General features: G+C 44.7%; 1 protein-coding gene across 3 annotated transcripts in view; it reads right to left on the bottom strand.

Annotated features, from left to right (window-relative positions):
- TMEM94 (transmembrane protein 94) overlaps positions 1–24,261 on the bottom strand; it is a 50,310-nt gene that overhangs the window by 10,513 nt on the left and 15,536 nt on the right. For 2 of the 3 annotated variants that reach the window (XM_027654327.1, XM_027654326.1), the window contains 19 exons: positions 19,905–20,024; positions 19,136–19,263; positions 18,385–18,521; positions 17,498–17,694; positions 16,722–16,873; positions 16,492–16,594; positions 16,096–16,182; positions 15,489–15,605; positions 11,741–11,797; positions 10,181–10,285; positions 9,400–9,564; positions 9,044–9,253; positions 8,559–8,874; positions 7,644–7,817; positions 4,323–4,425; positions 2,911–3,128; positions 1,523–1,704; positions 1,185–1,323; positions 450–565 (listed from right to left, as the gene is read on the bottom strand). In XM_027654327.1, coding sequence (XP_027510128.1) covers positions 450–565; positions 1,185–1,323; positions 1,523–1,704; positions 2,911–3,128; positions 4,323–4,425; positions 7,644–7,817; positions 8,559–8,874; positions 9,044–9,253; positions 9,400–9,564; positions 10,181–10,285; positions 11,741–11,797; positions 15,489–15,605; positions 16,096–16,182; positions 16,492–16,594; positions 16,722–16,873; positions 17,498–17,694; positions 18,385–18,521; positions 19,136–19,263; positions 19,905–20,024 — 2,826 coding nt within the window. The remainder of the gene's footprint in view (positions 1–449; positions 566–1,184; positions 1,324–1,522; positions 1,705–2,910; positions 3,129–4,322; positions 4,426–7,643; positions 7,818–8,558; positions 8,875–9,043; positions 9,254–9,399; positions 9,565–10,180; positions 10,286–11,740; positions 11,798–15,488; positions 15,606–16,095; positions 16,183–16,491; positions 16,595–16,721; positions 16,874–17,497; positions 17,695–18,384; positions 18,522–19,135; positions 19,264–19,904; positions 20,025–24,261) is intronic. The other variant, XM_027654325.1, reaches the window with a different exon arrangement.

Below are 24,261 nucleotides of genomic sequence, written 5' to 3'. Positions count from 1 at the left end.
TCTGATATTCCTCTAACCTCTGCTAAACATGAGGTTTTTATGAGGCAGGAAGAGCTTGTCCCACACCAACCACTGGGCAGCACCAGCCATGGCTCACAGCTGGAGGAGAGACAGTTTCCTTTGTCTGCATGGAATGTGGGGATGTTCCCACTCCCTGCCCAGCCCTTGGGAAGGGGACCCAGAGGAAATGAGATGCAGCTCCCAAGGCTACTCTGTGTGTGGTAATCCCCATTCCTAAATGCCAAAGCAAAGAGCTGTTCAGCAGAAGTGACTAGGGGAGAGAATCTCAAACTTCCCAGGCTCTAGACACCAAGCTGGAAGAGGCTGGGGGAAATCAGGAGTCCCAGTGTAAACCAGTCTATGTGCTTTGAAGAATTCCCTTTGGGAGTAATGAGGTGATACTGTTGACCATGACAAGAGTACAAGGTGCACAGGGAAAGGGCCCTCACCCTGTTACAGTCCTCCAGGAAGCTGGGGATATCACTGTCTGTTGGCTGAAAGCTGATGAGATCCGAGTGCCCTTCCTCTTCCATGAGCAGAAGCCCCTCCACGTCATCTCGAGAAACTGGAGCAGAGAAGCAGCATAAACAATAAGCAGCAACCTGCCTCTGCCACCCCTGTGCCACCCACATGGGATATTCACATGGCACTGCAGAAGCCAGGAAACGTGAGGCCTGATTTTCTAGGTTAGCAACACTTGAATCTCCCACTCAGTCATCTAAAATGCTGTATTTTTAGATGACTAATCTGTTCAGAGGTAGATATGTGAGCCTAGTCTCTGCTCTTTTAAGACATGATAGTTTATCTGTTCTGCTGTCCTTCTAATGGAAGAGAGTAAAGAAATCCCACCTGAAGTAAGAAAACAAAGTAATGCACAGGCAAGAGACCCTCAGTGCCTTGACCAGGGCCCCAAAAAGAACCAGAAGCCCTGATGAGCAGTTGTAAATTCATGGCAGCTGGTGCACAGCTGGATGTCTGTTTCCAACAACTGTGGTACTGGCTGGGTAGAAAGTCCATAAATGTAAAGAGCTCTTGCTCACATGCACACCTCAGGCCCTTTCAGTTTTGTGCTCAAAGCTCTGAAGGATCAGGTGTCTGGTGTGGACACAGGAACCTATGAATAGGTTTAAAAGAACCCTCCAGGAAACACATGGCATTCAAAGTGGCTCAGGAGCAGTTCTCACCCTGGTGCAGGTCATCATGCAGGGAGCCAGCATGGCTGGGGCTGGAGGGAGGGATTTCTGAGCCAGGCACGTCACCGTTGGGTGTTAAGGATATGTGGCAATTCCAGCCAGTCTCCAGACCCATCTTCTCAGCAAACACCTGTGGGTGAGCAGACAAAGGGGTTTAGTGTGGCTGCCCAGGCCAGAGTACTGCAGACCAATGCCATATTGGAGCCCAGGTACCTTCTGGGCTCATTAGCGAGCTGAATCTGATTAACCTTGGATTGCACTGAGCTAAACTCTCCAGTCAGACAACCAGGGGCCATGCAAGTTCAGAGGGTTCAGCAGAGACAGCTTACCTTGCTTTTGAGCTCATCCTCCAGGGAGAAGTAGACAAAACGGATGCAGGCATTGACCAGTCCATCAATGAGGCGGACAATGTCAAGACGGGCCTGATACTGAGATGAGACCATTCCCATGAAGATCTGTCCACTCAGAGCCTGGATACAGTCTTCCTTCTCCATCACTTCCCCAATCCCTTCTTCAGGCATGCAAACAACACGCAATCACATTGAGACATGAGGGGCCACATGTGCATCAGACAAAGTACACGTGGTGGGGAGGCCACCGAGGTAACACCCAAGGGCACAGGAACGTGCAGAAACACACACACAGGAGGAAGGAGACATCCATTTGTCCCAGCATACCCAGTCACAGCAGCAGTTTCAGGACATCCCCACATATGTGACCAAGAATACAAGCGGGAAACAGCAAGTGTGGAAAGGAAAAAGACAAAACAGAAGGCGGGGATCAGTCACAAGGAATTTGGGCAGAAAGGTAAAGGGTGTGCTGCATAACGTTCACATGTGCATTTTAAACACATCCTACTGTGCTTAAACAACATGGTGAGTCTAGTTGAGGCAGAGTGGCATCAGAGCATCAGGGGCTGATGCAAAGGAACCGGATCATGTCCCCTCCAATGACACCACAGACACTCCCAGGGACCCTGCAAAGGCTCTTTGACAGGGTTCCTTCACCATCACCACATCAGCCTGCAGTGGGTGGGAGCTGGATGCAGCACAAGGAACAAAACAATAAAACACTTCACACAGTTACAAAACTTGCCACAGGTGGGACTGGAAAGTGTTGTGAAAACACTCAGTCACAGCTGTCTCCAGCTGTTGGAAAGCCCACTAGTCACATTTTACAGAATTGGGGACCAAGGCAGAGAGAGATTAAGACTTGCTTCCCAAAAGAGCCTCCTGGATTTATGTAATGGTATGTGCTTATTTCTCAGTTTCCACTGCTGTTCTGGACAAGATGTACAGTTCATCTACTGGGAATCAGTTCCTTCAGCACAGAATTAAAATCCATCAAGGGAGAATAGTCACATACCACCACACATTTCATTCCTTTGAAAAACCCAACACATGTGATTTCCACAAAATTAGATAAATAGCAAACCAAGTATCAAAATAGCCAGAAGTCTTGACTCTCAGTAGCCAGCTTTAGAAACAGACTTCCCACAAGGAGAAGAATTTCTCTGCAAGCTTCAACAACATAACTAGAAATACACCTACCAGCTGCTACATCGCTACTTCCTCTGGAAATGCACTTCAGAAACCCTTCCTTCTCAATTTCCATCTGCTACTCTGAATAACAGTGTTCTTACAGCTCTAGGCTGATCAGATCAAGCACCTGGCCCAGTAGCAAACCTTATTATAGACAGGACTGGGGACACACATACCATCTGAGCTCCAGCTATTCCTCCTGCTGCTCTGTTTGATGGGGGTTGTCCCAGGGAGGTCACAGCACGTGAAGATAGCACTCTGCCCTGGGACCTGCACCAGCTCTATGCACTTCCCATTGAGCTGGGAGGACAAGGCACAATGCATTGGCTTGTATGCAAAGGCAGAGCAGTATCCTGACAGGCAGGCTCGCTGGTAGAAATCCAACACCTTCTTCCTACGTGGAACAGACAAAAAGCAGGCAAGATTAGCAAAAATGTGCCACATGCCACATGCAGTTACGTGTATTTTTGAAAGATGTCTTCCATGAGGAGTGGTCAGAATCTGAATAAGCCTTTCCCTACAGTTTCTGCATTCTCCAAGCTGCAGGTACTACAGGACAACAAAAGCACATATTCCATCAGGGGCAGTGGTGAACGTTTGCTGGTCAGATTGATGAGTATGAACACAGTGCTCCTTCAGTACACTTATTAATGTGATATGCTCTATATGGCTGCCACATGACTCCAAGGAAGTTCCCTGCATGACAGCAGAATTAATTCATCAGAGATAATTTATCTGTGGGGAGATAAACACCAAGGAGGGAACTGACAACTCTGACAATAGTATCTATGGCACAGATAGTTGCAGCAACAGACTTTTCTTTATCCCCTTTCAGAGTTTGGGTCCCAGAAGCTGTAAGTGAAGTTTCCGTTTGGTCACGATTCAGTCACTAGAATGAGGCAAAGTTCTTTCTCTAAGCTGAAAACACAAAGGTAAAAAATTAGACTATACACTGGATTTTTCATTGGCTTCTAAGATGATAAATATTCCAAAAAGGATCAGTGGGAGTTTCCTTACACCTGAGACTTAGAAGAACAATGTGCTGCTAGTCAGTGAAACTAAACATTACTGGTTTGCTCTGCTAGCAGGGACAGAGATTCAGCCTATAGATGGAAATGCAGCAGACATTATCAGATATTGCAGCAAGACTCAAAGGGTGTGATGCATTGTGTAGATTTGCTCAGGCAGAACTGATCATTTTGCATTTAATTTAAGACAAGACACTAGTCTTGAACAACAACAAAAAATTCTCTGCCACCAGCATGACCTGATTGTAACTCATGGCCCTACTGCACCGTGCAGTCAGAATCCACTTACAAGAGGCCAATGTCTTTAACAGATACAGTAAGAAGTGGCTTGCTCTTACAGTTCAACTGAGTGCTTGTTGCTATCTAATCTCTTAAATTGCTTGTTATTATTGTAATGATAACAATTAATTATAAGCAGAGACGGCTCATGTTCAAAACCTACTTGAAGCTTCTTTTAAACAGCTTAACAAGCACCATAAAAGGAATCTTAGTAGAGTGACCAGATTCCCTCTGTAATTTATCTGAAGCTCCTGAATACATCAAATGAGGAAGCTGCCCACCTGTCAGAGCCAGAGAGGGGGTAGATATCGGTGCCATCCCAAAAGTCTGTGCAGGCCTCGAGGATGATGTCAGCTGTCCCATGGGAAAACATCTGCTCAGTGCCTGAAGTGCAGGAGAACAATGAGTCAGCATCACACATACAGGCTCCCAGGAAAGGGATTTCACACCAACTGCTCCCTTATTTTTTAAAGGTGATTGTTCCCACAAACTGCTTTGAGGCACCCCAGATATCCCCTTTCCTTTGCTGAAAGTCTTCTGTCTCCATTAAGAAATAACTCAAGGATGATGATACACCTGCAGCTGCTCTTTGTCTAACTGTGGGTTCAAACAAGGCTGTGATAAAATGTGAGCCATGTGGTCCCTTCCTATTCTCCTGTTACAATGTGTATCAATCCTGCTCCTACAAAGGTGAGATAATATCTTGCTCCTGTATCCAACAGAGCAGAAGGAGAGATATTCCTGTGAGCCTCTTCTGAAGAAAGTACAAGCAGCAGTGATGAGCCTACAGGGATCAAAGTCAGCCTACGCTGGAAAGTGCATTCATTTTTAGGCCAGACGTAGAACTGAAGGGTAAGAGCTATTCTTGAATACTTTTCATTCAAGCAGCAGAAGATAATTTGACAGTGTGACCTGTCAGATAGCAGGCTGTTTCACAAAAGGTCATGAAAATGTGTTAAATCAGGATAAGTCAAAAGTTCAACGTAACAGACTCTAAAAAAGTAACTCATGTTGTGATTAGGGAAGAACTAAAAATCAATGGACGCCACAGCTTGTCCTGGTTTTTTTTCTTTCCCTACTTTACTCTTTAATATAGACTTTAAATCTCTTGTTCCCTCTTGTAGACAGAGGTGTTAAAAAGTTTTTCTTGAAGGTGTGTGATATCACTTGTCTGATGCAGGTCCCAGGCACAGGACACCAGTTAGGGGATGTGGGGCTGCCCCCCCTCCACAGCTCCTGCTCCCTCTCATTTGCATCAGCATATTAACATTGCACTCACGCAGACCTCTCTGTCTACGTTCCCTCCTCCAGCTGCTCTGTGACTTTGCCCCCAACAGCTTCAAAGCTGAGCTAATGAAAAAAAAAATGACTGCCAAGAAAAATGAGCCCAGAGGCTTCTTGCAGGCATTGTTGCTGACTGCTAATGCTCACACTGGCTGAAATCAAGAGCCAAGAATATCCACTTGCACAAACCAGGCAGGGACCTTCAGGAACACCAGAGGATTTTCCAAAACATAGCAGCTCTCTGCTTTCTGCTATAAATAGTCAACACATGCCAAGTTTATCAGCATAACAAACCTCCGAGACGAATAGGGGCTGTGTGTGAAAGAAGGAACCTGTCTCAGGGACACAAAGGAGTACTTGTGCAGAGCTCTGGTTAATTTTATTGTATAAACACCTAATCCTTCCCACCTTGCTCCTAAGGTCAGATAGTCCTTGCTAGGAAAGAGGCAACAAGAGATATTTATTGATCCATGCAAAACCTATGTCCTGGACACAGGGCAAGAGCTTGCAGATGACCACACACACACTGATGTACCCACGTTCGTGCCTGACAGCAATTGCAACCCACTTCCCATTCAATCCCATCAGCATCCCACACCACAATCCTGCTAAGGAGTAAGTGGCAGTGACAGCACACATTATGAACTAGAAGGAGTTCATTGCCAGTAAAGTGAGCTCAGCCTCTTCCCTGCCCAAATCGTGGACTTGAAGGCCAGGATTTCTCTGGCAAAAGGGAAAAAACTAATGAATAAGGCAGGGAGTATGACCAGCTATTCATGGCTGCTGGGACTCGTTAGGAAGAACCAAACCACTGCAGCTGAGCCAGTGAGACAGAGCAAGAGAAATGGAGGAATGTGGCCACAGCAAAGGGAGACAGAGATGGTGGAAGATGCCAGTGAGCCCCTCATTTCCATGTGGTTACTATGGATTTGGGATGAACACTGCCAGATGATGAGACACGTATTTCAATGGAATGGCAAGGGAACACACAGATAATCTGTCTCCTATTTCTGCTACAGCTGTAGAATTTATTATGCATTTCCCTCTGACTGCAGCCTGTCGTGGGAGTGGGTGGATTCAAAGATTTATTCACAAATAAGGTATCAAGAGAGGTTAGTTATGATCATCTGGTCTGACCTCTGCATAAGCAGAGCCACTTGATTTCAGCCAATGTTTTCTGCACAATCCAGTATTTCTGGTTCTAAAATGGTAATATTTTAGAAAGCTTCAAGTGACAAGACTATTGTGTGAGAGGTGTTCAGTGGTTAACTAACCCCAGCTGGCAAAATTCCTCTTAGAATTTACTCTAGACAGCATAATCCAGGTCACACACATATTCGTCTGAGCTCCAGCCTCTAAACTAAACCGTTTAAAAGTGAGGATAAGGAGTTGAAATGAGGCAACATTAAAGGTTTTTTCCCTACACTAAGAATCTCAGCATCAAAATAATTCCTGTTCACAAAGGCAAGCTAGCAGCAGTCAGAACAAATTAATAAGTTCCTCTTCAGATAAAGATATAAATTTAAGCAGAATTAGGAAAGAAAAGACAGTTAACCTGGTAAAACTCTGGCCAGCATAGTGATCATATTTCAGATTCAATATTGAACATATGTCAGCTCCAGAGAGCCAAGTTCAGTCAATTTAAGGAATTACAAAGAGACTAAGAGCTCTGACAGGCAAGCTGTTAAATCTTGCTGAGGTGCTTTAAGACCTCACAGTGCCCAGCTGCACATCCTTTCCATCCCAGCCCATTCCTACAGGAATAGGAAACAGTAGAAGGAGTGGAGAAGTCAGCGTGGCTTCAGGTGTTGTATTCATGGTCACTATGAGTTTGCACGGGATTTATGAGATTTCTTATTAGTATGCAATATAGGAGCATGCAATATATAATACACTAGACAACTCACAAAGATTATGATTTATCAGAAGGATGAGCATCACTAACTAAAACCCTGAGTAATATTCAACCCTGTGCAGTATCAGTTTCACTACCATCATGAGATCTGTTAAAAAGCCAATAAACCCACACCTTGTTCTGCTCTGCCACTTGGTCCCAGAAATGAGGCCTACTATGTGCTAAGACAATTTTTAAAAATTATTTATGATTCTGGAGTGAGTCAAAGCTGGAAAGAATTCCCCCCCTCAGTATGCCACAGCTGATCACTAAGGTTTGTTGAGCATATCTGTGCTGGCCATGGGCAGAGCAGGGCTATCACCCCACAGGGACTCCAGACTCTTCCAGCATGACATTTTCCAGGCTCTCTTCAGAAAAGATCCCCCCATTTCAAGTGGATGCCCAAAGAAAGGGGCAGCCTTACTGGTAGTGGTGTCCTTCACAAACAGGTTAATCATGTGGCTCAGGGGGGGTCTCCTCTTGGTGATGGACGAAAGCTTCCCCAGGATTGTTTCCTTAACCATCTCATCACTTGGCAGGCGGTACAAGGCCAAATAGTTCTCCTGCTTGAAGAGATCTTTAGCACCTGGTGTGAAACCTGAAACATGAACACAGGGAGGAGAAAAATTAGGCTCAAACCAAAGCAAAAGAAAGGTCCCTTCTCCTGCTTCTCTGCCACCCACTTTGCCTGTGCTCATTCTGACATCTCTCCAGGAACTGGTAGGTAAGCTGTGCTCTCTGTGCATCTAGATGGCTCAAGATCTAGGATTAAAAAAATTCAGGAGGACTGGATGTTACTAGTAATTACAGTGTTCGTGCTTCTGGTTCCCTGAAGAGAGGAACTGTAACACTGAAAGACAGGCACAGAAGTGAGTTCAAGTTTTCAGATTTTAATCCTAGTGTTACCTCTAACCTCTTATCTCCCCTGTGCCTTAGTTTTCCAATCTATAAAATGAGCTGAGGTACCTCACATCATTTATCCCCAAACTCCCTGTAAGGCCTTACAGTAAAGACAGGGCAGATAGCTGTTCATTAGCAGGTATTCTTTGTCTCCTGATGAGATTGGCAGACTCGGGCCAGAAGGATACCAAGCCTAGCCAGGGCTGGCTGGCAATATCCTTGATGACATTCATTCCTTTGATAGTGTTGACAATGTCAGAACTTGCCAAAAGCAATCTCTTTAATAGACTCTTTTGGCAACTGAACAACAGCAGAGTCAGCTCTGTATTTCCACCATCTCAGCAGCCAGGACCAGGGAAATATTCTTGTGCTCTCTAAGGATTAAGTGTCTATTGACAGCTCTGATTTCTCTGCGTCTGCTCATCCAATTTCTCCTCACCTATTAGCCTGGCAAGCTCACAGAGGCCCCAGGGCACGTGGACAGGCAGCACAGCGTTGTGTGTTTCCTGGAGGGCGATGTTGCAGAGGTGGTCGGAGAAGCGGCACAGCCGCTCTGTCACGCTGGCGTTGCAGAGGTTGAGCAGCACGTTCAGGCCCAGGGGCTTCAGGGAATTCAGGTGCATGTGCCAGTTGGAGTCATCAAACTGGATGCAGGAGGGGTTCTGCTGGTCTTGGGACAGGCTCAGCATCTCCAGGTGGTAGTCGCACACAAAGTCTTCAGCCTCACAAGCCAACACCTCACTGTCCCCAACAACCTGGTCCAACAGACAGAGAAATTCCAGTTGGTTACAGAGAACACAGTTTGAGCCCAGAATCCTGCAGGGAATTCCCAGGTAAATTCCCCAAAAGTGGGAACTCCATAGGTTTGAATCTGTCTTACAGCTCCACAAAAGCCTGCTTGTGTGCCCCTCCACTATGTCTTACCTGAGTGTGTTCCTCCTCTCCACCCTCCGTGTCCTTGCTAAAGCTCACATTGGATCCAGAGGGATGTTTGCTTCTGCTGTTTGGCTTTCGGTGGGCAAGGGCATCGGGAGGCTTTGGAGGATCACTAGACCAGTTGTTCCTCTCTTGTTCATTGGCCATGTGGACTGTGTCTGCCAAGGGCCCAGAGAGCAAAGCATCTCTTTCATGGGGCTGCAAGAGACCAACAAAACAAATGGTGATTCAGTAGTTGAATCCCAGCCACTGCTGATTCACCTGCTGCTTCAGGACTCCTCTACAAGAGGATCTCATCCTTACTGCTTCTTCATATTTTAGGCAAAGAATTATGGCACATTCACCTCATCTTCCATCTCAGGGTGGCAGAAGGACCGTGTAGAGAGCTCATCAGTCAGATCTTCATGGCTATCATGAGGTGGTTCCACCTTCCCACTGAAGAACAGAACAGTCTCTGGGCTGGGGTTTGGCCACGAAAGAATCCCCTGCTTGTCTACACAGCAGAGCACCTGGAACATCCCACAACACCCCAAAAAAAGCAAAATCTCAGTGAAAATGTGTCTCAGTGTTCAGGCATAGCTGTAAATATCATGAGTTTAATAAACACATGGGAGGACAGACAAGTCTCTTCTTCCCCAACCTTCTGTCTTAAGAAACTGCACCTAATAAGACTCCAAGAAATCCAAGAATTCCTTGCTCTAACAGGATTGATGGGTAGTTTAACACCAATTTTATCTCAGGATATTATAAAACTAGGCATGAAGACCAAGGGAAGGAAGCAACTACTCAACCTGTTTGACCAGCTAGTACCTTACCAGGACCCAAACCAGCTGGTTCTTGAACAGGAGTCAACAATGTAATGGGACTAGAACCAGAGCTGGAAAACACAGACAGCCTGACAGATGTCACAGAATATCTCTAACTATTGTTTTAGCCTGTAAATGTGCTGCTTGGACATGATAAGACAGTTATAAACTCTTCTACACAGACAGGTGCCTGAAGGGTTTCTAATTCCAGCACAGTGAGCTGATTGCTAACAGTCTGTGCTCAGGAAAGGACAACATGAACAGTGAAAATGAAGCATCCACATAGAGTTCCTCTTTCTGACAACCCAGCAATACTCACAGTGACAGATCCCAGACTGTGGAGCAAGCTGGAAGTGAAGCTCAGAGTTGGGGATTTGCCTTTTAAAACACAGAGGAAGTGACTCCAGATACAGCGTATCATTTCCTGACGAGGGAAGCAGAGGACATCAGCCAATTAAAGACTCATTTCATGAAAGATGAAGGGAGAGAAGGAAAAAAGGGAGTATGACATTACCTGCTTTCAGTTTCAACACAGTGATACACTGCAAGATAAACATCAGTCTCTGTGGGAACCTGTTACCTGATACAGTGCTGATGTTCCCAAGGGAAAAGCATTCCTTCCCCCTTCCACAGAACACTAACAGACAGTTCAATTGTTGAATTGAGAACTCACTGAAACTACCTCTGTCTACCCAAAAACCCAGAATGGAATTCTGAAGTGAGTTCATTTCAAGTGAATCAGTTGCTACCTCCCAATATCTTTTCCTAAAGTAACTCATCCCCTTGGATTCTAAGAGTTTGAGGCCTTGGGCTTTGCATCACCAAAGCTCCTTAGATCACGTTCCTTGGATCCTAAGGGTTAGTACAGCAGTCAGCTCAAATGCAAAACAATCATGAGCTATCACCAGGAAGAAAAAAAAAAAAAGCTCTTATTTAAACCAATTTCTTCTGAGCAAAAATGTTACATAGGTACAAAAGAAACAAATCTTATCAATGAGGTCAACTCAAATCACTCCCATTTACCACCTGAGAAACATCTCAGCTAAATGATGAACTGGCTCAGAAAGACAACAAAATATTCCTCAAAGGAAGCACATGTGAGTGCACCTATGTACATTCCTCTGAGTGACTGGGAGCAAGGAGATACAAATTGATTCTTATAATATCTAGGGATTCTTAATCACTGCTGGAGTCCATCTGCCTCCTTATGGAAAGGGGAATCTTAATTCCAGATTAGACAGAGAAGTGTCTTTCATCTACCCACCTGTTTAATCTGGATGATGGGTGGCCACAGCAGTTCCTTCACCAGAAAAAAGGTCTTCTATATGTTTAATTGCCCCAGCTTTGGAAGCACTAATAATGTGCTTAAAGCTGATAAGGAGCCTATGAAACGGGATCAGACTTTTAAAAAGCCTGAACATCCCATGGTCCCCTCTGTATGTTTGGTCTTGCTGACCACCATCCCCTCTGGTTTTTAGCTTTGTCTTGAAAAAGGAGGTTTTTCTAGTATAAGCAAAATACTTCCCTTCTTTCTGACACACACCATAAAAAGTTTATTTTATTCCTGGAACAGGACTTGAAAGAGGCACTGTCTTCAGGACAGAAAGCGTTGATTTCAAACCATTTGCAATATTCAGAAAAGCACAACTGGACTCAGTGCTGAAGTCACCTCTGGTCAGCAGAGCAGCATTTACATGGAAAGGTGCAGGGGAAAGACATGCAACCTGCATGCATTGCAAATTAAAGCAACAAATGAGTGAGTGGACAACTGACACGAGTCAAAAGGGTCTAGGAACGAGCAGGAGATCAGAGAGGAAGGGAAAGGATACCGTGAAGTTCTGCAGTGAAGATGGAAGAAAACAATTCATAATAATAGTACCTGAGAAGATACCATCTCTGTGTAGCTGCTGAGAGTGTCCTCTGAAAACTTAGCAAGCTGCAGCAAGAGAAGAGACCAGTTACTATAATTGTGCTCAGAAATGTGTCATGAGGAACATCCATCCCTCAGTATGTGCCTTCAGAGAGGAGAAATCAGGAGTCCTGCTCTGTGGGAATTGCTGTACCAAGGCAGACCAATAACTCATCAAAGCAATTAAATCTTTAATGGACTCTGTCTTTATCTACTTGTGAAGCACAGGCCAAGTGCTTGGTGCTGTACATCACAGAGGAACACACAGTCATTACCTAAATGTCTACAGAGAAAATAATAGCAATTAGACCCAGAGGAGGCTCTTTTCTGGATGGTTATTTTTAGACAGAAAGAGCCAGGAATGACTGATCTGGTTTTAAGTTATATGGGTCAGTTACAGGAAGGGAGCTGGAAAAGGGGTTGGAAAAGCAGGAGCCTGGAACACGATGGACACAGAGGAATGAGGTGACATGAATGGGATGTGGATAGAAAGTGAAGAGAAATTATAGCAGGGCACTACCAAGGGGCTCTTGGAATTACAGTGAGACATTCACTAACTCAGGATTTGTGCATCCAGCACAAAGGAATTCCACAGAAGATGTAATTTTGAAAAAGTTTAGGTTTACTCATAATCAAAAGTGGATATGGCAATTACTTTTGTATGTAAATAAAACAGCAGCCCGAATAATAATGCATATATCTGACACTTTAAAAAGGATCAATTCAACAAAGCTGAAAAAAACTAAGAGAAATTAGTCAGAAATAACTTAAACTGAGAACTATGAAGAATAATTAGGAACTGTTTAAGAACATTTTGTCACAATTTTAAAAAGCAACAAGCCCATAGTAAAAATAAGAATCCAGTTGTGAGTGGAAGTGAAAATAGAAATAAAAATTAACATAAAAACTAGGGAAAAGTATCCCATTAGTAAACTAAAACCAGTCCACTGCTTGCTAAAGGCAGTGAAATTGCAAACGATATTGCAGGCGAGGCAGACGTGTTAAATAAATATTGCTATTCCGTATTCAGTGATATAATCATACCATATGATAACTATGAAATATTTTCCATTCCAACACTAGCTACTGAAAGTAAATATGTTTAAATTAGCAGGTCTGGACAATGACTGTTACTGCTGATTTTGCACAAGGCTTGAACTATGGATTAAGTCCCAGTTCAATGGAAGTGGTGCCAATGCCCAAAAAGGGAAGGAGAACCATCCAAGTTACCACAGGACCCCAGACAGACTTTGATTTCAGACAGAATAACAGAGCAGCTAATATGAGACTTAATTAAAAGAAAAGAAGTGGAATAATACAATCAGTGCCAAACACCACAAGCATATGAGCAGCAAATCTCATCAGACTATTGTGATATCTTTTTTTGACAAAATTATAAATTTGACTGATAAAAGTAATGCTTTTGACATAAACCACTTGGTACTTTGACTTGATGATAAATACTTTACTGGTTTTCTAACAAAAATACCAAGGAAATAGGGCCCTTATTAGATATATTAGAAATAGACTATCCCTAAATGGAACAGAAAAATTATTTGCATTAGTATGTGTTACTAGCTCAAGCAGGGACAAATGTGGGTATTTTGTTAATGGCCTGAAAGAAAACTAAAAAAAAAAAAATACTGACAGAGACTGTGAATTATATAATAAAGTTTGGGTCAGGGTGCAACATAAGGAGAACAGATCACTGTTACAGAACAATATGGACTGCTTGGGTAATAAGCAAAAACATGTATCCCAACAGGCACAAAACTAAGGCTGCATATTTAGGTGCAAAAATGAAGGTTGGACTTACAGGATGAGGACTCTTAGAAAGCAGGAACTGCAGCTGAACAAAGCCTGGCCCTTTAAAGCAATGGCTAAAGAATCTAATATGATCCTTTGTTGCACAAACAAGGGAATATAGAATAGAAAGTCCAAATTATTCTGAAATTTAGCACAAGCACAAGTGTAACTGGAATATTTTGTGGGTTTTGAGATTCATAATTCTACAGTGATCCTGAAACACTGGAGAAAGCTAAGAGGAAAGCCAAGAGAAAGATTAAAGGTTTGGAAAATATGCTTACAGTGCCTCAAGGTGCTTAAACTGTTTACTTAACCAGAGATGGTAAAAGGGAATGTGAGCAGTTACAGTGGACCACAATTTTGATTGACACGCTCGTAAATCTAGGAGACAAAAGATGTAAATGTTCCAAGGGCTGAAAATCAGATACTGCAAAAATTCCCCCTAAAATAGAACGTCCTTTTTAGCAGTGAAGGTAAATAATGACTTAAACAACATATCAAAGGCAGTACAAATGTTTTCAAACCAGCAGCAAATTCCTTTCTAAAAGAAATGTTGCTGTAGTCCAACTGCAGTAATGCAACTTGAGGCAGGGGCTTGTTTGGGGGGGCACTGGTTTGTGTCCTGCAAACAGTCAAGGGTCACCTATGGCCTGGAAAAATTGGGAATCAAACAGCTTAAACATGATAGGAAGGGGAGAAGAAAGCCACACAGGCCAGGTGTTTGGAGAGGGAAAGATTCTTACCTGCTACATTTTGAACAGAGAAGAGAGAAGGAAGGAGGGAAATAGAGAGGCCAAGACTGCCTTAGTCAGGGGGTGAATGACCAAGGCACATCCCAACAGCTGTTCTGCAGCAGCAAGGATGGAGGATCATGTTTGAGATGTCACAGAAAGAGCTGGCTGGACAGAGAGAGTTGCCTGGACAAGAAAAAGGAGAAGACAGGAAAGAACACAAGGAAGGTGCAAATATGAGTGACAGGGCAAATGGGTATGTTGAGATGAAGTAAGGAAGCCAAGGAGCTCTGGCTTTTCCCAAATAACAAGGTGTGAAGGGAAAAAGGAAGGTTCCAAAGATAGAAACCGGGTGATGCTGAGAGTGGGTAGGAAAGGTAAAGTGGAGAAAACACTGAGAAGAAAAGGTAAAGGTGGAAATGGCACTGAGGGATGTGTCCTCCCTCCCAAGACACAGGAAGCTTCGTCATGTACAACTAGAGGGTAAAGAACAGAAAACACACACCCAGGGCCACAGAGGCCAAGGGAGGACAAGAAGGAGAGAGAAATTCTGCCCAAGTAACAGAAATCAGCACAGAAGACAAACATAGCTCAGTGCACCTCACCAACATTGCCACGAGGACAGAACAAGAGATGCCCAACAGGCATTGCATTCCATCAGACCAGCAAACTCCACTCCCCAAATCAGCACAAACACCAGAAACTTCTCTCACTCCCTGACCTACTGCAAATGCCATGCCTGCAAGTAAAACCCCAGAGTCTCAGGAAAGGGCTGTTCAGCCCACACATCAAAACAGGGGACTGCAGAGGATCTCATGTATCCCATTCCTTCCCAGTGGCTAAAAATTCCCAAGTTACAGCCACCACTTATTTAGCTCCACGTTGACCCCTCTGACAAATTCTATTTATCTCATAGAAAGCACAAGCCTTGAAGAGTTTTATGGAATCTCCAGAGTTTCCTATCCCCTTGGGATATCTGTAGAGAGGTTGAAAAAATAAAAGCATCTGTTCAAGAAGAAGTAATATTGTACTCCAGGGAGAGGGCACAGCTGGTACAATGAGATCCAACAAGGTTTTACAATCATGTGGACACATCTTCTGAATTCATTGTGCTCACTTTACAGAGCCTTTTCACCTCTTGCCCTTGTCTCTGCAACAGTTTGGTGTGGACAGATACCTACCAGTGAGTTGGATGAGGCCTTGCTCATCTGGGCCAAGACTCTGGCTTCTCCAAAGGCTGTAGCAAGAATCCACAGGACGGGAAAGAGCAACGGAAGGATGGGTAAGACACCATTCACCTGAAAAAACCCAACCTGTAATCACCAACAAAGCCAGAGACAACTAGAAGTCAGACCTCTCACATGACATCTTTTTCACCACAGTGAGAGGACAGGTAAAAAAAGCCAGGGCAGGAAGGAAGGAGACCAGAAGAAGTGCCACACAGGGAAAAGTACACTTTACAGAGATGTAATGAAGGAGGCCATGAATAAATCTTGCTTTTCCTGCTGAAATTGGCATAAACTCTAATTTAAAGGTAAAGGATACCATATGTAATACATATATATATACACACATATATCTATACATATATGGCAAATGAGATAGCAAAAAATGTAAAGGGAAGTCTAGGAGGAATGGCCAGGGAAGAGCTGTTGTCCTGCTCCACTGAATGTTCCTGGATCCAGCATGCACAGGATGCTGCCACATGATGAAGCAAGTGGCTGAGAGAGGGAATCAGTCTCAGTGGTGCTCTGGGGAGGTGTAGTGGAGCTCAAAGCTCTCCTTTACCTGTAGCTGAAGAAGAGTGTACTGCCAAGAAGCAATTCCAGGAGCTTTGAAAATGAAGCGCACAGCGTTGGTGATCAGGAATCCAGCCTGCAATTCAGAGATGACACTGTCAGCTAACTACTAGTACTTGCAAGGAAGAAGTTTTCAGTGCCTTGTAACATGCTCAGCCCTGGGAAAGTTTGGAAGATATATCTGATCTGCTGCTGCAGTTCCTGTCTCCTCTCTCATGGTTACAAGGCTCAGCATCTTTGCTTCTCTGAACTGCCCAAGGTACACACAGAGTCAGCTGCATGAGTTAGGGCCTGGCCACAGCTTCCTGTTGATGGCTGCAAATTCTTCACCTTTATTGACAAAACATGGTTATTTTCAAGGACAAGGGCTTGAAATGAGACCTACCAGCACAATGGGGACAGCGTACTTCAGCATCACTGACTGCACAGTGAATCTCTCGTTATCCAGGGCTGTCACAGGCCGTGACAAAGCCATTTCCAGACACCACCTAAGAAATGGAAACCAGCTTGAGATTTCAGCAACCAAGACCCTAAGCCTGCACTTCCCTTGGACATAAACCTCCTGATCAGAACGCTGTGCTCAGCCCCCTATGAGGGACAACTGTCAAAACCCACCTGACGTTATCAATTATTGGGGTCTTCAAGACACGGAAGAGACGATACAGTTGAGGGTTCTGAGGTCCCTTCTTCACTTCTCCCCTTGGGGAGGGTGGGGGTGAGAAAGGTGGAAACAGATCTCCTGGCTCCAGAACTATGTGCTCATCATCCTAGGAGAAAAGGTCAGAGAGCCCAAAGGCTTGTGTTCAAGCACATCTGGTTATTTCATGAAAATTGGCATTTGGAGTGAAAGTTACAATAAAAAACAAAAAGGGTAAATTTCAAGCTTTAAACTTTTTCCAATCTTCAAGCAGCAAAATCTTTCTATAGATATTGTAACCAATTTGTTAATTTACTACTACGCCAGGAACTTTATATTACCTTCTTTTATAATAAATCAGTAGTAAGGAGAAGGTCAAAGCAGACAAACTTTAAATTCTCCACATAAAAAGCAGGATAAAGTATGGGGTTTGTATGTCATATTATCCTACTGGATAGATTCACTCCACTTATATTTAGCAGCACATTACAATTTCCCCTTGACCTGGGAGAGATGGAAATATGGTGCTTTTGTATCACATTAGTGTCTCCTGTCCGTTGGGTTTGGGAGTTCGTGGAGAAGATGCAGTCTGGCTAACAAAGCACTGTCCTTGACTGAACTGGAATTTCAAGCTTTTTCAAGGTCAGAAGAAATCAAACACTCCAATAATCTGTACACTGGGAATTAGAGCATTAGCAAGAAAATCCCGGGAAATGTATTGTTACAGGCCAGGGAAATAAGACAATCAAGTTACCTTAATCCCTCTCAGAGAAGCAAATGACTCCTGGCCTGGCCTCAAAGCAACAACATCTCCTTCCACCAAGAGGCTCACGGGCAAGTTGACAAGATGCCCATCCCTGTAGGCCCAGTGAAGGGACCAGGATGGGGCATAAGGCATGTGAAGGTCAGGGTACATGGAGTCTGGCCATTTCACCTCTTTGCCAAGTGTATCTGAAAACACAAAGCGTGAAAGAATTAAGTGGTAACAATTCTGGAGGGACCAGTCTTACAGTCATTTACATCCTATAATGGCTATAGCTCAGTGCTAAGCACTTTCCCCCAGTGCTAAGCTCAGCCCACTCCCATGATCTTTTATCATCCCTCTCTTTCTCCTTGATGGCTTTTCCCCTCTTTCTCCACCCAGTATTAACAAGTAAGCAGTCATCTTATAGCCTTAAACACATAGTTATACAATGGAAAAGCTAAAGGCTGTCCTTAAAACTGCCACAACTGAAATGAACTGCCCCCTCAGGTGCCAAAGCCCCCGTTGAGACGATGCTCACGCACGGCAATTTATTTCCTTCTGCTCTATGTTGTGGTACAACCCCACGTATTCTTCCCTCATCATCTGCTGCAAGGCAGATATTTTTGTGAGAATCTGAGGATTCAAATTACTCCAAAGCACAGACATAACAGACACCCACCTGGTAACACAGAGCTTGGAAGCACACGGCCACATGACAGCTCAAAATAACTACTTTACAGGACAGGCATGAGTGGAACACAATTCTCACAGCCTGTTTCTGTGCAACACAGGGGAAGGTTAGCAAGCTTAATTAGTAATGTGTGTGATCAGGTTTGGAGAAAAATTCAGTGGGAGGAAAATACAGGTGCAATTGAGACAAGTGAACAAGGCCTCACCGTTTATCTTATCAACGATTGTCTGAAGTCTCCTCTCCACCTCTCTGCACTTCAGCCTCTCCTGACGCCCGATCATGAGGAGATCCAAGAGGAGCAGGAGGAAGAGTGCCAATGCATTAACTATCTCAGCACCTTGGCTTCACACAGCAAAACAGAAGAAAGCAGAAAACAGATGAGGTTTGAGTAAATGAGCAGGGTCCACTGCCAGACACCCACAGAGATTAACACACATCTGCCTGGTTGTTTATTCCTACATCTCACAGACTTATGGCTAAAAATGAAATGCAGGGGAGCTATGGTCACACTTCTTATTTAGAAAAATGACACCAGAGAGGTCTGAAAGGACTCATCTCAATTAAAAATCCTTTACAAATATGGTCAAGGCACACTACAGTGCATGTGACAGCACAGTAACTTCTGCCATGAGCCAATAACTTCTCCAGTTTCAAAATCCTTCCTAACTATGATAGTGCCTTAGGATTTTTAAAGATCTAGGAATGCCGTAGAAAAAAAATTTCAGTCTCTCCACAGGACATTCCCTGGGTCTATTAGAAGTAGAATTAAGTTGGCTGAAGTTTGAAGAAAGAGCCTGATAGGGACAGAATTACCAGTGTGAGTATGTTGATGTCTAGATTTCTGGAGAGAATGGAGAGAATGAGGGGCAACACTGTTATGTCAACCACACACAGTATCAAGATGATATAAAACTACCACCTTGGTTCAGTTAAGCAGCACAGGATGCTTTGCTCACCTCCCCTGTGGCTGGCTCCCATAGCAGCACAGCAGCAGCAGCACAGCCAGCAGCATCAGAGATGCACCAGGCCAGTGGAAACAGGAGCAGCGGTTACCATGGTACAGAAAACTGCTCCTCCACACCTCCTACAAAAGGAGAGCAGCAGACAGTCAGCATTCATGGAACACACAGCCAGACATCTGAAAAAGCAGCAGCTGATGCTCCAGGGTGAACACGACTTTGCCAAATCCCTGAACATGACACAGAACACCCTGATTAGTTGTGTGAATCCTACAGCACCTAGGGATGCTCAGCTGGTGTGTCTGGGTGAACACTCCTGCTTTACTCTTGCCTGGAAGAATGAAAAAACTTCTGTGCCAGGCTGTGCCCCTGTCACTGACCGACCCAAGAACACTTTTAACATTTAAGTACTGTGCATAAACACCAGCACTTTGTATTCAACACACACACCAGACAAATACAGTGGACAAGGGCGACTGTTGGGCTTCACAGCTCTTTATCTCCACCTGAGATGGACACTGCCCTTAGAGGCTCTTGAAATCCTTAAATCCTTTACAGGCGAAGCTAAAGCTCCGGCATCCAGGAGAAAAGTGCTGACAGAAACACGCACTTAGGTAGATTTCTTGCTTTGTTCCCAAGGACTTTAGCAGTTCTACACCCAGACACTCTGTAGCAGCACTCTGGGATGGAAAACAGCCAACTTCTGTTTAATCCTCAGCTTTGCTTTGAGAAGGGGAGGCTGAGTGCCCAACCTTGGTGCCCTCACCTTCCATGAAGTCACTTTCTTCCGTTCCTTCTGATGCCCCTCCAGCAGTGCTGACAACTGGTCTCTCAGGATCGTGAGGGCCTTCTTTGTGGTAAGGCCCAAACTTGAGGTCATCTCATCCTGAGGTGCCAGAGAAACAAACTGGTTAGTGCTTCCCTATATTTTTTTTAGGCTTTTTTCCTGGTGGCTGAATGAGTGGCCGACCGTGAATGCCCTGCACTCATCACCACCAGCCTGATTCTCCATTTTCCTGAAATCATCTCCCCTCCTGTGAACTTTAGACTCCTGGCTGGAATTAGAGCACTTAGATAGTATCAGGTAAACAAACCGGTCCTGACTGTGCTGATAAATACCTTATCAAAGCACAATACCAAGTCATTTCAGTGAAACAAGATCTAATCAGCAGAGGCTGAGGACAATACAAAGGGAGGCTGCTCAGCTCCGAATTTATGCAGGCTTGAACTGGTATCAGCTTGTAGAGACAACAGAACACAGACAGTTATGGCAGAATTTGAATGATACAGGATGGATTTGGGTAACAGTAAAAAACAACGTAGAAGTGGAATATTTGCAATTCTAATCAAGAGTGGTCCAATTTCCACAATTGCTCGCTATGGAGTTTTGCTTATGAATCCTGTCTCTGTGGCCACTTCGATGCAGAACCTCCTGGATTTAAGTGCTAGTCTGTGGATCAGTTCCAAGCAGATGTGACTCCACCACCAACTCCTTTTACGAGAGAAAGCACTAAGGTTTTGAGTGCTGAGCTGTACAGACATGCAAGGGAGGCATTTGGACTTGCAGGAAGCACACAAGGTTCACAGCACTGCTCCCTCACTGCTCACTCAGGAAAGAGGCAGCAGCCCCAAAGGACACAACCCAGGAGTGTGCCATATGGAAAGCACTGCCAAAAGATGCTGGTAACAAGAAAGTGGGGGTTGCATTTCTTGGGTCAGGAACACAAGCACCTTCCTTTCTTTCAAATCACAGAGATTGCTGTGAGGTACTGTGGGCACCGGGTCACTGACAGTGAACCAACAGGGAGAGCAGGCAGGTGTCCGTGAGAGGGCAGGGAACTGCCAGGAAAAGTTCTTGTGTGCATTTCATGGTTTAACACAAACACCTTTGAGCATGTACAGCACACAGGATGTCCTGAGTGTTAGAAATGTTCAGGTGTGTCATGCTGTGTGCAGAGCACAGAACTACTGAACACAAACAGGCAGGAAGCTTGTCCCTCTGGTCCCCACCAGTGTGACACAGCCCAGAGCTCCGGCAGGAGCTGCAGCTCTTCCTGCTCTTGAACCTCTTCCCAGCCCTGCCAAACCCACCGTGGTCTCAAACTGCAGCATTGCTGCTCCTTGGGAGCTGCTTGCACACACCCAGCTCTGCAAGTGCAGCTTGGCTCTGATCTTTTCTTCCTGTTCCTTAACTGTGTGGTTTCAGGATGAACATTTACTGGAAACTAATCTTGGACTTCAGACTTATTTGCATAGATGGCCCAATCCAAAACTGTAACACAAGCGTCAAGGAACAGCAGATAAATTCTCTTTAAAATACTGTTTACCACACACACACACACACACACACACACACACACTCCTCACCTACCAGGGACATCTTGAAACAGCGAATTCTGGCCAGGCAGAGTCCAGCAATGCTGCTTTAGCTGCACTTTTACAGAACTAAAAATAATCCTGCTGTAGTTTTCATTCTCTGTGTCAGTTTTAGGAATAGAGGAAGCAGTTCTGTGTTGTTCTTGGAAGCAGCCCAGGTAACATCAGCACAGGACTAAACATAGGAGTCTCTCAAAGACTCCCAGAGGAGAAGATGCCAGGCACTGGAGCTGGCAACAGACCTGCTGCTGCACCACAGAGTGCTGCAAACAGGAGTGTCTGAGAGCAACACGGAGCAAGAGACAATCAGGTTTCTCTCTCATCTGGCTGCTGCCTGTGTGGGGCACAGCAAAGCACCCTCAAAAATTCTCATCCTCTCCAACACAGGGAGAGCAGATAGACAAATAAAAGACACAGAATGAAAGGCAGCAATAATAAGAGGGACTTTGACTGAAAAACAAAGTGTGCTTAGACACTGAGCAGATTCCAATGGATACATCAGAAGCTACAGAAGAAATGAGAAGAAAGCTGCACTTAATGCCAACATCTTGTACAGTCACACAGTGCCTGGAAAGAGAAACTGCCACAGCACAGCAGGCAGCGAGCACAGAAAGGCAGCAAAGCCAGAGGTAATCAAAAAGGTTCCTGAAATACTTGCACACCTGCTCCAGACTTCACACAGGAATTACTGGTTTGCTGTAGTATCAGTCAAGGCAAGGACAAACTCAAAGGAAGGTGGCTGTAGCAGGTGAGGAAGGACAAGCACAGAGTGTCAGGGCTGGGAAGGAGGAACGGCAGGAAGGGTAGGGACTGTTAAACACCCATCCTGACACTTAAAACATGGAGTATTTGGCAAAGCAGGCAGAGCCAATCTGGTAAGCAAACACTGCAATAGGGTGAGTGAGGGTTGACTGGAGGGGACTCGGATCACCTGCTGCACCCAAGGAAAGAGCCTGGACCCAAAATGAAAGGGACAGGCAAGAAGAGCCACCCTGAGCTCCTGGCAAGGGGCAGCTCTAGGTTTTGGAAACAAGAGCTGCCCTGCTAAGTCATCAACTGCTAATGAGACGTTTTTCAAATGCCCTAAAGTAAACCTTTGTATATGGCAAACCGAGGCACTCTTAAGCTGTCCCAGAGGGATCTTCCCAGCCTTTCATCAGCTGCAAGTGCTCTTCCTGCTACAAAACAGGAGGTGAGCACCCCAGGGTGAAGAAGCCATTCACAGGAGGTGTCAGTTCATTAATGAAAACCTCAACATTCACATCTTTGCTTTGGAAACCTACATTCAAAGAGAAATCTGCTCATTTTCCGGTCAAAACAAAAACAGCAAGACACCTTCCCAACCCAGCTGCCTTAGCATAGGGTTTCCTCTGAAGAACAAAAAAGAAAAAGCAGACAGTAAATTCCAGGTTACAGTGAAAGCAAACCCCTGATGGGTATCAGGAGACATTTTAAAAGGCTGTACTTTCCTTTTGCCCGTGCCTAAAGGCAAAAAGTCCTAAGGAGAAAATGAGCAGTTGCTTCCTCCTTTGCCTCAGGAGGCTGGAGAGCACACGAGCCTCTAAGTGCACTTAGGGCTCCTCTGGTGCTGACCCCTGCCCTGGCCACCACAGCCTCAGTGTGGGAGGCACTGCTGCAGCCAAGTAAACACGGGATGATTGCGAGCCTCTGCCTCGTGGATGATACCACAGCTCCCAAGGGCTGTGATCTGCAGGATGGCTGGTAAGGGAAAACAGTGCAGGAGATATTTTGTTGTGCGTGTGATTTTATTTTCTAGAGGCAATGAATGTGTTGAGGTGTGGACTGGAGGGGAGCATGAAAAGACGTGTGAATTTCTCCACTCTTAGTAAAAACATCCTACATGTTAAATTACTGCTTGGCTTGCCTGCAACCACCAGGGAAAGGGAACCTGAGATAGATCTAGCAAATGACCAGGTTTAGGAGCTGGTTTGGCTCTTCAGGAAGGAAACAAGAAGCAGCTCAGAGGTAGGAGACAGGGAGCCACAGAGTCTGTAAACTTTTCTTTGCCTTCTCCTTTCAGTTGACCCTCCATAGTTTGACAGGGGTAAATTAGTTGGCAAATACCCAGGAGCTTGTTTAAACCTGTAGCCTTGCCTGGCTCATGGCAAATAGGTTTCCTTTGCCTTCCTCAGGGGTTGCAGGAGCATTTTCAGGCTGATAGGCAGGAAAAGTTCAGGTTACTTTTTGATTTTTCCTCCCACAAGGAGTGAAGTTGTTCCTGAGCAACACCACCTACCCACGTCTGCTTCCCGCAGCCCACCTTCATCCTCACACAACATCAACACCCATCTCTCTTCCTAAAACTCATATCCTGTTCTTTTACACATAGAACCATTTAAGATCACCTTGAAAGTTTATCAGCTATCTCACAGTCTTTGCTATCCAATTAAAGACAGAGGTCTTGCACCTTCCTTCCAGAGGAACAGACAAGCAGAGTTAGAATGCATAAAGGTGAGAAATGGACACAAAATATTAGTCTAATTAAGTCCTCTTATATTTTCCTACAGCCATTACACATCCATAGTAGCATATTTATTTGTTGTACCACTAAATGTTGATATAAAATGTACCAAGCATTTTGTACAATAACACTGGAACACAAATACATACTTTGCTCTACAGAGCAAAGTGGGTTGAATCATCCTCCATCCTCTGTGGATTTCAGTCTCTTGCAGAATAAGGGCTTCTCAACAAGATTGTTATACACTTGAATGTAACTGCCTTTA

This window comes from Corapipo altera, unplaced genomic scaffold (assembly GCF_003945725.1).
Source record: "Corapipo altera isolate COAL_440 unplaced genomic scaffold, ASM394572v1 343, whole genome shotgun sequence".
In the NCBI taxonomy this organism is placed as follows: Eukaryota; Metazoa; Chordata; class Aves; order Passeriformes; family Pipridae; genus Corapipo; species Corapipo altera.
Note: the sequence above shows the minus strand (reverse complement) of the source record. Positions and strands in the feature narration are given on the sequence as shown.